The sequence below is a fragment of the Populus trichocarpa genome, chromosome 12 (genome assembly GCF_000002775.5).
Source record: "Populus trichocarpa isolate Nisqually-1 chromosome 12, P.trichocarpa_v4.1, whole genome shotgun sequence".
Taxonomy (NCBI): Eukaryota; Viridiplantae; Streptophyta; class Magnoliopsida; order Malpighiales; family Salicaceae; genus Populus; species Populus trichocarpa.
Window position 1 is genome coordinate 880792 of NC_037296.2, and position 18046 is coordinate 898837.

Genomic DNA, 18046 nt, shown 5'->3' on the forward strand with positions numbered 1-18046 from the left:
TTGTTTTTTAAAATATATATTTTTTGAAATATATTGAAATAATATATTTTTATTTTTTTAAATTTTTTTTATATTAAAAAATCAAAACGATATGAAAAAATTAAAAAAATAATTTGAAATAAAAAATAAAAAACACTTATTTTTTAAAATAATTTTTAAACATAAAAACAAATGGATTATATATATATATATATATATATATATATATATATATATATATATATATGTGACAAGATTTTCTTCTGGAAGGCCGACAGACATATTCCTTCAAGTCTCATCAAATTACATATGGAAATAATTAGAACACACCAAACATTTTTCTTAGAAGAGAATATATCAATGTTGTCCCACATAGAAAAAGAAAAAAAAAAGGAGATTGATTTGACGTTACATCCAAAATAATGTATGTGCCGTAGTTCGATGAATCATCAGTGAATAAGGTATGTGAGCACCAACGCCACAAGCATTAGAATACAAGCTACTCCTTGGTCTATTGCAGCGCCTGCAAACACAATAAAAGAGAGCATAAAAGGGTGAGTTTTTTTTATTTTTTATTTAATTCCTGGATATTCAATAATCTTAATCAAAGGTATATACTCCTTTAAAGAAGAAACAGAAAACAAGGTAGAAATATAGTTATGATCTTGAAAAAATAAATTCTAACATAATTAAAACACCATGAAAATTGAAACAAATGATTTGATTAATCAAATTCAGAACTGAGATGCCAATGAACTTGTTAAGGGAAAAAAAATCCCATACTAAAAGAAAATAAATCTGGTTTTTAATGGTTTTTAAGGGCTCAAGTTCTAAAAACAAATTTCAATTTGAGAATTGACATTAAATCATGTTTTAAAATAAATCTAGCAATTTAATATATTGTTCATTAATTTAAATGTCAAAGAAATTAAGATATTGGCAAGGAGACTCACCATCGCTTGTGGGTGATGGAGCAGGAGCTGAAGATTGGCCATGAGCCAAAGGCATGGAGATGGCAAAAATAATGGCAACAATGGCAGCAAAAACTCCAAATGAAATGTTTGAAACAGCCATTTTCCTCTATCTCTTCCTTCTTTGTTACTACCAAAAAACCCTCTCTCTCTCAAAAAAAAAAAAAAAAGATTGAGAAAGAGGGAGAGAGAGAGAGAGAAGAGACAGAGAATATTGGAAAAATCAGAAACCAATATGCAAAAAATGGTGCTGAATGTAGAGGGACGTGGGAATGGTATTTATATTGAGAACATGAATACAGGGATTGTCCCCATTTTTATAGGATCCAACATGCCCTATGGCCTTCAATTCTCTATGCCATTTTCTTTATAGAAATTCCTTGCAATTCCAAGCTGTTGTGTTTCATTAAAGAAGCAAAAGAAAAGGTCAAACAGGCTGTATATATGCCCTTCTGTTGTTGATGTATTTGGAATCTTCAATCCTATTTTTGTGTACCAACTACCACTTGAGAGATTATATTTAATTTAGTGTCAATTTTTAGCATAAAAGGTATGATGATGAGTGACATTAATGTTACTAACTAATGAAGATTTATTTGAGAAGCTTTTTGAGGTCAATATTAATATAGTAATTACGTCTCCTTATATGGTGAACTTGCTGCGTTTTATTTAAATTATAGATTTAAAAATATTTGTTTAATTAACATATATTATCGTGTTTTTTTGCGTTAAACTTTGTCTTAAAATTTTGATTAAAAAAAATCTATAATTTATAATTTTTATTAAATTTTAAAACCTACAACAAGTCAAACACACTAAATCTCACCGCACGTTGGGAGGAGCTGATTTTGTTAAAATTGAACATTCCAGCCCTTAAGAGTGGTGCTCAAGAATAACTTAATGGCAGCCACGTGAGTGTAGAAGATCCCAAATTAGAATTCTCCTGATCTCCTTCCTCCCCAGAATCCAACGTAATTCTAAACGACGTTGAAATTCAGAATATCAGATGCAGCAATGATTTTGAGCAGAGAGATTTATAATAATAATAACAATAGTAATCTTCTTAACAAAGTTCTAATTTAGCAGGACAACATAGAAAAGGCTACTTATCTTATCATCAACATGGAATGGCACCAAAGCCATCCAAACCCATGTTTTACAGACCTAAAAAACAACATTTCAGCACTATTAAGACAGACACGATACTTATAAACCATACAAATCTGGATTTGTTGCTTGACATGTATGATCTCTAGCGAGGCCAAAGAAAAGCTCCCATGGCAAACTTCCTTTTCTGCTCAACATTTCCAACCATAGGAAGTCCATATTCTGTGAGTAAGAGATCGAGTTGCCCCTCAGGCATTGTCTCATACTCTGATCTTGAGTACCTAGGGTAGTGCAAGGGCATCTGAAACCCTCCACACCTCTCTTGCTGCTCCTTCACTCTCCCTCCTGCCCTAAAAGTAATTGATTCCATGCCCTTTCTTTCTTGTACACCATGCATGAGCTATGAAGGTGACCCTTTATAGGGGAGCTCATGAGACTTGAGAGCGAGATTATTCAGTGAAATTCATAGTACTATGTGCACTCAATAAAATTTGGAGTGACGTTGAATAGCATTTCCTTGGTCCAACGCATCTTGTACTAACAAAACCATACCTACTTCAATGCAAGGATACCTAACATATTGTCCCTTTCCAATTCTTTCAGCCACTTGTCTGTGACATGATGGGTTGGATCCGTGATCCATAATCCAGAGCAGGAGAAATCACCTTGTGTGTGATCACTCATAAAATTGCAGTCTCGCATGCTATAGCAAGACACATGAATGTATCAGAAAGGATGGTCCTTTGATTAGGGATTGCTGGAATTCCTTGTTCTTGCTCAAAACTTTGACGGACACCATACTTTCTTAAGCTTTTCCAGCTAAACACAAGACGTGAAGCCTAACCCAGATCAAACACCATACTCAAGCTTTTCTAGCTGTAGTTATTAAACCCAGGTCAGCTTGGCAAGTTAGCCCATAAAACCAGAGACAAGGAACCTAACCTGGATCTGAGTTCTAGTTAAATCGAACTAAACATTCACACAGTTAAACCCATTTAATCTAATGTCTTGTGTAAAAAAACAAAATATTGCTGTTTTAATAAAACATGGGTTGGCCCAATAACCCAATAACCCGAACCTTTTCCAAGTCAATTATTATTTCAGATCTAATAACTATGTTTTGGACCCTTGCTATACACGGTTTAACTTATACTTCTTAAGTCAAAGTGAAAAAGAACTTACACCTGATAAAATTGGCACTCTTGATCAATTTATTGTCCAGTAGCTAAGGTTTTAGCTAGGTGAGGCCTGATGGTCTAGAAATTTTAAAACCAACAATATATTAGTCCTCGCAAGCATAATGGAGGCCTTAAGTTTCACTGTATCATATAACTTATTAGCCAGCTTTAATTTTAGAAGAACAAGTACCGATAAACTTCACCAAAATTCTTGCCTTTTTTCTTCTTCCCGCGTCTACTCTAGAAAATGTCCTGCGGGAAATGATTTAAGATGTTTGAAAGAGAAGATACTTCTTGAACATCATCCCCACCAAACATTTGGAAACTCCCCCAATGTCAGAACTCAGAACTGAATAGCCACCCATATCATCAAGAGGTTTGGAAGTTCATGGAGAATCATAACATGGACGAGTAATACAACAAGATGACTCCAAAATACTCTCTCCTATACAAAGTCTGAAGACTCAAACCTAATTAATTAGGACTAAATATGAACGTACGTAAATTAATTATCGAAGATAGAAGCAGTGGACGTTCTGCTAACACATGCAAACCTACAACGGCATAGTGTCAGACTGTCAGTATTTATATATGCTTATAAAATGATACATAGACTTCACAAAAACCAGAAGGACCAACCTGATAACAGAGGATGGAAAATAAAATAATACTTTCTCTGGAATTTACTTATGCCAGGTCTATCTTCCATGTTAATTCTGTTTCTACGTGTTTGATTGACTCGCCTGGTCATGAGGGAGGAAAAGAGGATCCTATTTGTTCTTGTAGATCTGAAACAAATGCTTAGAGTAGTGACTAGCCAGTTTTCGGCACGGTTTAAACCCTTTAGAGAAATTAAAAATATTTACCAAAGTCTGCAAGCATATCGTCCTCAAACTCCCACTCGATATGATGGTCCTTGCTCCTTTTTATTGGAATAAAGATAGGTATGGTATAAAATAAAAAATAATAATGCAACATAAAAAACTCAAGAATAAGAAGAAGATTAAAAAAATATATATATTTTTATTAAGTGTTTATCTCTAAGTTTTCTTAACTATTCTCTTCTTTTTGTACTACTGAATAATGGTAAGTTAGAAGCTTTTTTTTTTATAGGCATAAAGTTCTAAATAATCAAGAAATTAAATTAATACAAGGAAATCATAATCTAAACAAGAATTGTATTCTGCCGACTGAACCGGTCGACCATTTATTTAATCCAACTAGTTACTCAGTTTCAACCGGTTGACATGTTCTCAACCGGTCGATCGGTTCAATTAATTTCTAGAAATCAGTTTACTTTCAACACCCCTCCTTAAACATGATTTATTCATAACTCCCAACGTATTTCTCATCTTGATAAAAACATAATTTTTCAGTGGCTTTATGAAGATATCCTTGACTTGGTCTTGTGTCTTCACATACTTGACTTTAACTTCTTTGTTTGTAATGAAATCTTGTAGGTAATGAAATCTTGTGTCAATATGCTTACTTATATCATGAAATACTGAATTCTTTGCTGATTATATCCCAGCAAGGATGAGAACACAAGTTTGATCCCAGGAAGCGCACTTGTTGGGAGGGGCAGCCACGAACCTCGAACAAAACTAGTCTCACCTTTTAAAAAGGGTGTGAGGATACCCGGGTTAGCATAAAAAAAATCATGAAATACTGAATTCTTTGCTAATGTAAAGACTGATTAGGTGTCCATATAAATTTTAATAGGTTTTTCTTGTGACATTCACAATTCCTTCAACAATCTTCTTAGCCATATGGAATGACAAACACGTGATGCAGTAACTATATATTCAGCTTCACATATTGACAAAGTGATTATAGATTGCTTCTTTGAACTCCATGCAAATGTTGTGTCTCCCATGTAGAAAACAAAAATCATAGTGCTCTTTCTATCATCCATATCCCCAGCTCAATCGCTATCACTGTAATCCACAAGTTTAAAGCTATTAGAATAACCATAGAATAAGCCAAAATTAATAGTACCTTTGGTATATCAAAGAATTTGCTTCAATGCTTTGAAGTGTGTCATGGTTGGTGTCTCTATAAATCTACTTTCAAGTTTTACTAAAAAAAATATTCGAACGAGTGCATGTCAATTATCTTAAACTCTCAACTAAGCTTTTGAATGTTGTAGAGTTTATCTTCTCTCTTTCATCATTCTTTGACATCTTTACTCCACACTCAACTAGAGTATTTACTCTTACATAATCCTCAATCTTGAACTTTTTAAGAACCTTCTTTGCAAATTTCTCTTGATTTACGAAGATTCCATCTTTTCATTGTTTGATTTCAATCTCTAAGTAGTATGACATGAAACTAATGTTCATCATCTCAAACTTCTTAATCATTGCTTGCTTGAAATCTCCAACTATCTTTGAATTATTTCCTGTAAAGATCAAGTCATCCACATACATACATACAATAAGAGTATGACCACTCTCTTTGATCTTTACATAGATAGCATATTTATAAGGGCATTTAACAAATCGATTCTTTAAGAAATATCCATCAATACAACTATACTAAGCCCATGGGGCTTGCTTCAATCCATATAAGGATTTGTTCAACTTTAATACATTGTCTTCAAGTCCCTTCACTTCATATCTCACATATTGCTCAATGTAGACCTTCTTTTTTAAGAAAACCATTAAGAAAAGATGATTTAACATCAATTTGATAGATTCTCCATCTATATTGGGCAGCAGTGGTAATGATTAATTGAATGGTCTCTAATATAGTAACTAGAGCAAATACTTCATCAAATACTTCTTCTTTGGCATTCTTTTTTTCTTTAAAGATCCATTTGACACTTATTGGATTTGTTCCTCTTAGTCTAGAAACCAATTTCCATGTATCATTTTTCTCAATTAATGCAATCTTCTCATCTATAGTAATTCTCCATTTTGCATCTTTTATTGCTTCTCCAAACATTATAGGCATGTAGCAAGGTGACAATATAGTGTTAGATCATCATCAATATGATTTGTTACCTCATATAAGTCATCAAGGCTCCTCATCTTTCTTGGTGGACTTGGTGGAGTACCATTACTTGAGCTTTTACTAGAAGAAAAAGAAGAAGGAGAAGTTAAGCTTATTGGTGTCTATAGAGGTGTAATTATAGGTTCTTGATGATCTCCATATCTTTCCTCCTCTTCATCAAGAATCGATAGGAAGTCATATTTCTCAATATCATCTACCTTCGAATCTCATACTCCTTCTTCATTGAACTTAACATCTCTATTAATCATTATTTTCCCTTCATTAGGGTTGTAAAACTTGTATCTTTTAGACTTTTATTCATAGCCCACAAAGATCATCTTTTTGCTCTTGTCATCTAGCTTGGTCTTTACTTGATCATCTATATGCACATAGTCAATGTTGCCAAAAACTTTCAAGTGAGAAACACTTAGCTTTCTTCCACTCCATACTTCTTATGGAGTCATGTGATTCAAGCCTTTCATAGGAAAACTATTTGATAAGTAGATAGCACAATCTATAGTTTCGACACAAAACTCTTTAGGTATCTTCTTGGTTTTGAGCATGTTTCTTGTCATATTGAGGATGTATCTATTCTTTCTCTCTATCATGCCATTTTGTTATGGGAATCTAGACACCATTATGAGTCTTTTTATACCATGATCTTTACAAAACTCATTAAAATCATTAAAAAAAACTCACATTCTATCTATCCTAAGTGATTTTATATAATAATCATTTTCCTTTTCAATTAATGCCTTAAATTTTTTTAAACAACTAAACACATTAAACTTTTCTTTTAAGAAGTATACCCATGTTTTTCTACTATAATCATCAATAAAAGTAAAAAAAAATAGATTTCTACCAAACAAACATGGTTTGATAGGACCACAAACATCGACATGTATTTCTTGTAGGGGTTGACTTACTCTTGATGTAGACTCCTTCAGAAAGCTTTTACGAAATTGCTTACCCACTAATATCATTCATACAACTGATTTGGATATTTAATGGATGATAGACTTTTAAACATCTTCAAGCTATCAAAGTTGACATGTTCAAGTTTCATATGCCAAAGCTAAGTCTCATCTTTCACATATGTAATTAGGTATTTAGACACATCCATCTCTATGTTTAGCAAGAATATTCAATTCTTTGTCATGGATACCTTTGCAATCATAACTTCTTTAATATAAAGTAATGCCAAAGTATGATCTTTCATCTTAATCTCATACCCCTTCTCCAACAATTGTCATGAGCTCAATATGTTTCTTTTCATTATTAGTATATAATAGACATCACTAATAAATTGACGACTTCCATCTTTTAATTTAATCAAAATCATAAATTTTCCTTTGATGACAACCTTTGAATGATTTATAAAGGTGACATTACCTCTAATTGCTTCATCAAGCTTCATGAACCTAACTTTGTCTCCACACATATGGTTGCTGGCTCTATTATCTATAACATCAAATGAGGTCGTAATTAACCCTAAATTAATCCCCAAACAAAACCCTTAATAAATTACAACCATGTTTGGTGATTTTTCAAGGTGTGGTTAGAATCGTTTTTTCAAGATCTTTCTAACGGTACCGAGTGTGTTGAAAATGAAGCTCCAGTGTGTTCCTGGTGACTCATTCTCTCTTGGCCATTGGATTTTGAATCTCATTTCTTAGCCATTAAATATTCATAAAATTTTGGGTTGACTTTTTATACATGATAATTAAATCGAGAGAGACATAATTTTTGAAACAATTATTATTCCCGATATTAGTTGTGTTCAACTACTATTCAAAGCAACAACTGTGTTTAAACTATATTATTTTTCTAATTCTTGTCTAAAATATATTATTTTCCCAAAAATTTTATCAAAATGTATTAGGATTTTAAAATGCCTATTTTTTTTTTCATGTAGGATAACATGCAATTTGTGGATATAGTTTTAGATAGTGTTTAAGATTGTGTCAACGGTTGCTTTTTAAGGTGTTTTTTTGTTTAAAAAATATATCAAAATAATATATTTTTTTATTTGTTAAAATTTATTTTTGACATCAGCAAATTAAAATAATTTAAAATTATAAAAATATTAATTTAAAATAAAAAAATTAAAAATTTTAAAAATATGAAAAAGCATGTGGTTGCATACTTGCATTGGAAAGCTGCGTATTTCTTTCCTTTCTCCAGCCTTCATTGCCTACCAAAAGTAAAGGTGGACCAGTGATTCCCACTAAACTTCCTCGGAGACGAGCAAGACTTGTTTACAACAAAAGGTCACATGAGACAAGCAAATACGGATTGTTGAACTGACAGAAGTTCGTGCAACAACTCCCCACAAGGGCAAAGTCATTTCATCTGAAGTTGTTCAGCCCCACCTGGCATGTGAAGTACGGCATGTAAAGTTCCTCTCCTTTTTTTCTATTTTTTTTAAATTGCGTTACGCTCCGTTTTGGCATAAAGAAAATCTGCATGCAAATTTCCCAAGTGATTTTTATTAACTTGAAGTTATTCTGCCTGGTGTTCATCTTCATGTTATAGCATCCATAATTCGAATACTTTCAGTATAATAAATAAAATTAGTTGATATCTATTTGTTGTTAGGTTATGCATTTTCACTTGTGTTCTTTGATCTATTGGCCAACACTAAGTTCTAATTTCTAAGTTAATGATTCACCTTTTCATCTATACATGTGTCGTCATTTAAGGGTAGCAGCAGGGGTGGAATTAGGAGGGCTAATGGGGTTAGGCCTCTGTAAAAACTTTTAAGTTTTCTAACCTAGTCCGAGTGAGAGCATCTCTTTTTATTTTTTTTCTTTCCTCGGGAAAACGTGTTGTTTTCCATTAGGGATAAAAATTTCTACTTCAAAAGATCATGGCTCAACCAATTTTTTTTTTTTTTGTTTTTATGGATTACCTATTCATCCTTATCGTTTTTTTAGACTTTCCTTAATTAGCCTTATTATTTGATTCAAGATTGTTGATCTCTAGTTTCTTCTCTCTATAGCAAAGATCCCACCTTTTAATTTTGGCAAATAATTCTCCAAAAACAGATTTATTTCCTCTCTTTTTTATGTTTTTTTTTGGTGGAATCGATGAATGTGTGCATAAGCCATTTTTTTTCTTTGATGGGTTTAATTTGGATAAGCTAATATCCGAATTGAAAGTTTGAGACTTTATGAATTGTGAGTAAGCTTTGTTGATTATTAGAGAAGATTACTGTTGTTGTAATAGCTTGAGGGTTTGAATTCCCATTTATGAATTTTGATTTGATGGAATTTTGATTAGAATTAGCCTTTGATACAAAAGTTTATATGTGCTTTCGTTGCTCGAAATGAGTGAGAAAGAAATATGAATCTTTTTGAAAATTTCTCATTTTGTAAAATTTAAAGATTGCATGTTATTTTGACATGAATGCTTGAATTAGTTGCATTGTATTGAGTTGATAGCATAAGAGGGACAAAGGAAGCATAAAGAGTTTTTTAAAGGTTTAATTTTGGTTTATATTAATAGGAGTGGTTTTTAGGTATTGATAGCTTAGATACCGTCTGATATCTACTAAATATAAAATAAATTAAATTATCAAGTCTAGTCTAAAACATACCAAACACAAAATAAGATAATTATTTGTCTAGTTCTGTCTAATCTAATTTAATCTCATCTAATCAATATTATCCAGTATATCAAACACTATCTATAGGAACCCATCAAAATTTAAAATCAAAATTTGAATTAAATATAATAAAAGATAATTTATAATATATACATGTGGGATCCATCACTGGTATGAAAAAAAATTATTCACAAGTTCAAAAAAAATTTCCCCTCAACATTTTTATTACTCAACCCCCACTTTCAATAGGTTTAAGTTTTCTCCTCCACTACTAAAGTTTCCTATATATAGGATTAAAGAGGTTGTGTCAGGGTTAACAATTAATCCTCTTAATCTCAAACCATACATAATTACTTTTACAACAAAATGAAATAAAAAAGAGAGAGTATATGTTCCAAATTGCCTAAAAAATAAATAAATAAAAATTATTTTATAGGATTGTACCTGTTCAAGCATTTTATTTAACTTTTTTCTTAATTGCATCTATATACCACTCTCGATCTCCCCGTCTTTTTTTCCTTCTCTATTTTTTAAGGAATACCCGTTGTGCTTCTATTATATAGATATATAAGTTATGGTGCTCAGGTATGACACTTTTATCTTATCCATTTAGTATATGATCCGGTTCAATTTTTTTATTCGATTTGACTAGCATCAAATTGATAACGAGTAAAACAAAATTCAATCCAATAAGGGATTTGACTAACGTTTTTTTTTTTTTTTGTCAAGCAAGTGTTAATAATACGAATTTGCCAATATAAATAGGTACCCAATTGATCCTATGGTTGACATAGCACCACCTAGAGTAGCAAAAACATAGCCTTTACTACTTACTAGTTGATTTTTCTGGTTCAAGAACTCAGTTTTATTCTTATGCTTCTTGTATTATTTTCTTGAAAGTAAAGAAAAAAAAAAGATTAAAATTTGAAAGAGCAAAAAATAGAACGAGCTAGAAATGATTAGTTTAACATTTTGTTTCCCTTTTCTTTTCCTTGTGTAGAACGTAGTAGTGGTAGATTTAACTCTTTTTCTCAAGTTGCAATTTCTTGTAGGCCCTTGATTTTAACGCTATCATGTAATAAACGGGGATACAGCATTGCTTTCATTTACTACATTAGCTTTCAAGATAGATACTATAAGATTTCCTCCTCCATAATAATGACATCTGAGTTTAATAGGGAAGGTGGTAAGACGGAGCTACACGAAAGTTAGCCTTCAATGGTTCTTAGCCAGGATGGGGACATGGCATTAAAAAATGGGACATAGAAATCTAAATATACAATGAAGTTGGTCCCCATTCCGGCCATCCGACATTCGTCCGGTCGCACAATCTCTGAGGACTGTGATACTTACCACCATGCAACACGGCGGACTTGGGGGGTATTATTCATCAAGAGATGATGATCAGAGAATTAAGGTGAGAGCTCTTCCTGCAGATGCTAACAAAGATAGTGTAGGAGTAATGTTTTGCTCATACATTTCGTGGTGCCCGTAAATGATGTTCCAGATTGGAAAGTAAATGAAGCTGTGCTAGGTCTCAGCTTATTGATTTCAGCAACTTTGTTTTAAAATTTTGTCCCACATTCCCATTCATGACTTAGTAGGGCTCTAAATGATTAAAAATAAATAAATTATGTTCTTTTATTATGTAATGTACAAAAATGCTCAGTAGCTTATCCATATCTGTTTACTGTATGTTTGATGGAAAGAAAAGGTTGATATAAAATGATTATCAGATAAGTTTATAGATCAGATCATAGTTTTTTCTTTATTTTTTATTTTTTTTATTTAAATAATAATATATATTATTTATATTGGAATTATTGATATTCACAATTTATAATTTATTAAATAAAAAAAATTACTGAATTTTGACACACATTGGTTGCGTTTGTTTACTTGTAGCTTTTGCGTTTGCAGTGCAAAAAACACAGTAAGGTGTTTGGTAACACACCAAACTGCGTTTTTTACTGTGGGACCCACTAAAAAATTGAGTTTGAAACGTAGTTTTTGAGAAGCAGTTTTTACATGCTTTTGTAACTGAGTTTCGTAATACTCTGTTTGTTTTTGTGTTTCAAAAGCGTTTTTGAAAAAAATTAAATTTTTTAACTTCAATTTTTTTTTTCAAATCATTTTGATGCGCTGATATCAAAAATAATTATTTTGATGCATTTCCAAGTAAAAAACACTTTGAAAAGCAACCGCAACCACACAACTGCCAAACATTTTATACATGTTTTTTGTTGTACATAAACCTCAACTACAATTTTTACCAAACATGTATCTAAATCCAACTAACCACACCTAATCACACTTTTTTAAAACTTATTTTTTTGAAACCACAACCACAAAAACTATCTTAAAAATAAACACACTCAAATGAGTTCAAGTGAAAACCACACCTTATAAATTTAAGAAGTAAAAAAAAAAAAAATTATTTGTATCTCTTAAATTTAAAATTTCAAGTGAGTTCTTACCCCTATTGGTTTAAATTTTTTATCAAGTGATTCTTTAACATACATAAATATGTTTTTGATCTTGACACTTCAATTATTCGAAGGTAGAATAATACATTTCATCTTCATGAAAAACCACATCAAGAGTACCATAAAACTTTCTAGAAGGGGGTGACAACACTGATACCTTTTCAATGCAAGGTATATCCAACAAATACACACTCAAAGGCATGAGGTTGTAACTTATTTCTTAAGGGTTTGTGAAGGTGCTCAAAGGCTACACACATAAAAACTTTAAGGAACAAATTTGGTATGGTAGAAGCACTAACAATATTATAATGGACATCAAAGGGAGTACGAAATTTTAGGGAACTATAAGGTACATGATTGATGAGATAGGCTACAACGGTGATGACTTCTCCCCAGTAACTAATAGGCATGTGAGCCCCAAACATGAAAGCACATAAAACTTCAAGAAGGTGATGGTTTTTTTCACACTGCTACCTTGTTTTATTAAGAGGAGTAAAAGGAAGTCATCTGATGAATAATATCATATAAATGTAAGTACTTTTTTGAGTTTTGATTAATAAATTCACCACTATTATCAGTATAAAGAACCTGAATACTAGATTGATATTGAGTGGCTGCAGTTTTATGAGATTGTTGAAACATGGAACTAACTTCACTCTTTAGATAAGTGATTTTGGTTAGTAGTATGATTCGGCGAACTATATGTTCGATCTTGTTTCAGATGTGTTTGTGATGTTAAGGCTTGACTTAGCGAGCCACCATAGCAGATGACTCTGAGTGTTTAGATTTACCATTAAGTGCAGCTCGATGAATATAATCACGATGAACATTCACATAAGTTTCTTCAAGAATGAGTGCAGGATCTTTCCTAAGAATCTCACCTTGAATTTGTTTGAATTCGGTATCTAGTCCATTCAGGAAGATATGCACTTATAATAACTCGACTGATTTTTTATAAGCGACAATATCTTCGAGATCCCTCATTACAATCCTATCAAGATGATCTAACTCTTAAAAGATTTCTACCAGATCTCCATAATAGGTGGAAAGAGGGCGGCCAACCTATTTGGTAGAGAATGCTCGTTGATTCAATACAAAGAGTTGCAATTCATCTAACCCATAATAGAAAGCTTTGGCTAGGGTAGTCTAGATTTCACATGCAATAAACAGTCTAAGATAACACTTTATAATATCCGGTGACATAGCAGTCAACAACCATCCTTTGACCTTTTGATTTTTAGCATACCATTTTGCATAAAAAAAAAAACATCAATAACCTTCCGGGGAGGTGTTATACTTGTAAGATTTTCAAGCTTCTCGCGTCTTGTAATGTGCATTTCCATGATTTGGGACTAGACATCATAAACATTAGGTGTGAAACTAGGGTTTTCTGATTGGACATGAATGACTCGTATAGAGGATGATTTGGGTTTCTAATTAGTCATGGTGCAAGGAGTATATGAGAATTTAAGCTTATGATGATATATAAAAAAATAATAAGAACTGCTCTGATATTAAGTCAAAACGAAGTTTTTAAGAAAAGGCTTCAAAATCCATTTCTCTCCAACTTTATTGGTATAAATAGTCGTTGTATATAATTTTAGATCCTATAGTTTAGGATCATAATTGACTAATATAAGGAAATTATAAGTACTAAAATACAATCAAATATTTGCAAGGATTCTAGTGATTCTAGTGATTCTAGTCTATTTGTACAATTAGTAGTAGAGACCAATTAGGAGTTTGAATGATAGAAAACCAACTTGGAATTAATTACTTTTAATTATCAACATTAATTTCTTTAATTCCATGTGAACTAGATTTCATGATTTACCCCAAAAATAAAATTGCATGGCTTTGCATTTCATATGGAACTTGAAGCGTACTAGCATGTAGGGTTGTTTAATTTGATAACTAAAAACCATGAAATCCATAGCATATTATATATATATATATATATATATATATATATATATATATATATATATATATATATATGTTGTGTTTCATTTAGTGCTATGTAATTTTAGCTTAGGCATCCCCATGACATGAAAAAAAAAATACTTCAAATTGTTTGATTTTTAAATTCATATTTAATTAAATTCATATATACAAGTAAAATTTAAACGATGTTTTCCTAAAGTTTATAGTATAGAATTAAATACCAGTGTCATTCTTAATTAGTCTATATCAAATTGTTTGATTTTTAAATTCATATTTAATTTCATTATATGTTATCCAACCAAATTTATTAGTTTGTAAATATTTTTACAAGAATAAAAATCATGGGTGACACTTCGTTGATGCTTTGATAAATTAAGGTTTTTTTCTTTACAGATGTGATCTAAGCAACACCAAGAGATCCGTTAGGGATTTAAGTTGGTCCAGTGATTAGACATAGGGCTAAGAGATTTAAAAAGGCTTTCAATGGACTTTTTCAAGGCTCATAGGCTAAGATGAAATTTAAAAAAATATTAAATAATAAAGAACAAGACTTGATTAATTTAATCTATGTTAAAAAAGAGCTTGCAGGTGGGCATTCAAACATTACAAAATGATTGAAATAAGAAAATTTGCATATACCAATTTTGACCTTTAATTACAATTTGGATCATAACTTAAGCATTAGAAGGTTCTCTCTACCAACAAGGAACTTGTTTTGTTAGAAAATCACAAACAAAAAATTAAAAAAAAATTTAGACAAATAAATGTAACCAGGATATTTGTTTTTTTTTCAATATTAAATTAGCAACTAAAATAAATAATAAAAATAAGAACTAAAAGTAAATATGAAAAGAGTAAAGGTTTAGAAAAATCATGGGATTGTGGCACGCAATAACACAATCCTTAGAGAGAAAACGCTTCGTCTGCACAAGGATAATTTTGCATATAATACATTTCTCTCCCAAAATATAATAATGGTTAGAGTTTTTTTAATGCAACAAAAACTCCTCAAACCTTTAAATCACATTTTTGCTCTATTAAGTTAATAAAGTACAAGAAATGAAGTGTCATGAAAATTGAGATAAATATAAAAAAGGAAGGTCTTAAATCATGTGCAGGGATATGTAAGAGATTAAAATAGGAAAGTATTTCTAAGAGTTTTGATGATAAAAAAAATTATATATTTTTTACCCTAAACACATACACACACTCAACAAAGGTATTAATTACCAAATAAATTTAAAACAATTACATATAATAAATTAATTTGATCATAAATATCATCTCGTTTAATTATAGTAATTTCAACCATTTAAATCTTATACACCATTATTAAAATTTAATGTAAGTCAATAAAATTTACCAATTACAAAAAATAGCTACCATTAATATAATTTTACATCAATATTCTAACATGTTTTGTAGGAAAACTCATGAACATTGATCCAGTCATTTCTTCGACCTAAGCTCAAGATCACATATGTAGAAAAAACATGTTTGTTTCCGTGGTTGCTTATGCTTTTGAAGCAATCCACAGGAAACAATTGTTTGGAAACGAATAAAACACTATTTACTATTCATGGCCCTACCATTATTTGCATTTAAAATGCAGTGTCACTGAAAGCAGCTCGAAGCTGCTTCTCCTCTGTGCTGCCGTGGAGAGTGAATTTAATTCACTCTTCATTGTGGAAACATTCTCCACTGTTCACGTGAACAGTGGAGAATGTCTCTACTGTTCCGGTCGGATCGGGTCCGGTCCAAATCTAAATGCATTGAACCAGATCCGACCTATTAAAAAAATTATTTTATTTTTTATTTTTAATTGTGTTTTATTCGAAAAACTAATGTTTAACATTATTTAATGACACTACATAAATTAGACAGAGATCGCTTGATGACATAGTATTAGCAGAATTTGATCGCAATTCCAATTTTGTTCCTGATGATATTTTACCTGATGTTGTTGAGTGTTTAAGAAACCAAGAAAACGGTAGTTCTTGTCGGATGTATTTCATACGTGATGGAATTGTAGATAGTTTAATGGAACAATAAAAAATATTTTATATAAATTATTATTTATTTCATGATATAATAGTAGTAGTTAAATCTACAATATTTAAATTAAAAACCATCAATACTAATATATATTTTTTAAAATTATTTTATAACCTCAATTTGAAAAGCATTTTTAACCAAACACATTAAATGACTTTTCGTTCAACCTCAATTTCAACCACAGTTTTAACCAAACATATATAAATACCAAATCAACCTCAACCAAAAGTACTTTTTATAAAATAATTTTTTTCAAACCACAACCACAAAAGCTACCACAATATCAAACACACAAGTCCAATCTTGTTTGGAGTTTTTTCATGACATCATCAAAATATATATATATATATATATATATATATATGAGATAAATGATTTAGATTTTTTTAAAAAAAATTCTCTTTCCCATATTTTTTTTTTAAGTAGCACACATAATTTTTTATTTTTTTTAAATATCACACTTAATAAGTTAAACTATTGAAAACAACATAACCTAATAGATTAGGTTGCTCCTAACATGTAACTAAAATAAACTCAATGACTCAATACTCAATTTGTACTATATTTGAAATTAAATCAACTAAACACAGTAGCTTACTGTTTTGCAGCCGCTATGAGTGGTGCAATCTATCAAAAACTTTCATACAATACCGACACTCGTTAATTACAGTTTAAGTCTCTAATTATTGGGCACTGACATCTGACTGTCTCCCCCTATTTTTAATATTTTAATTATGAAATGTTATATTATGAAAGGAAGCCTTGGGTTTAAGGTTATGGCTAGTTTAAGTTCCTAATTATTGGGCACCAACATCTGACTTTATAATTAATGATCAATACAACAACGCCAGAAGAATCAGATTGTGGAATAATCAATGGTGGTTATAAAGGTCTCGTTACCATAACAGTGATAGAGAAAGTAATTAAAGAAAGAAAAGGCAAGGTTACGCACTTATGAATTAATTAAAGCTAAGTATATGAAAGTAATTAAGATATAAAATTAATTAGAAAAATAATTAAAATAGTAAAAAATAACATTTTCTAGGTTTAATTCGTAGGTTTTCTAAACCTCTTCTGGTTACACAAGTAGACCCTTTTATAGAATTAGATTTATAAAATTATCTAATAAAATTTAATCACAGTCCAATAATCATATTTAAAATTATAATTATTTTATCAAATTGCATGCCGATTCATACCCTTAAAAGTGATTAAAAAATTATCTTTCACATTGTAAATATTAAAAAAAAAAATGAGTTGCCTTGGGAGAACATTGCAACCAATTAAAAAAAAAACCCAAACTTTTCTTTGGGTAAGTGTTACTTTGAAAAAAACACCCAATGATTTATTTATAGTGGTTACTGCATGGGCGCGCATACCTTGGGTTCATACATGATAACCGCGTCCTAAAAGAATCTCTCTGACACTGGAAAACCTAAACCTTGGGTTTGAGGCTGTCCAGAAAAAGCATCTGCAGAATTACTACGTAAAAACAAGAATCTCCACAGTTACATGATATTTATCATATATGGCTTCTGGTTCAGCCAACAAAAATCCCATTTGTACTCTCAATCTAGAAACTAGAGAGAGAGAGTTTTGGTTGTTGAGTATGGTAAATGTTGAAAATTGATGGGTGAGAGCAAAGTTTTGTATCCATTTGGAAGAAACATTAATTGACTGTGCTGATAAATACTCATCAATGGTGAAGAAACATTTTACTTTAAA

General features: G+C 30.9%; 1 protein-coding gene across 1 annotated transcript; it reads right to left on the minus strand.

Annotated features, from left to right (window-relative positions):
* Positions 1-262: 262 nt before the first annotated feature.
* Positions 263-1348, minus strand: LOC7485215 (arabinogalactan protein 41). The gene is made up of 2 exons (XM_002318335.3): positions 933-1348; positions 263-502 (listed from the first exon to the last, which is right to left on the minus strand). The coding sequence occupies exons 1-2, from the start codon at positions 1051-1053 to the stop codon at positions 429-431; spliced, it is 195 nt and encodes a 64-aa protein (XP_002318371.1). The 5' UTR covers positions 1054-1348; the 3' UTR covers positions 263-428.
* Positions 1349-18046: the final 16698 nt, after the last annotated feature.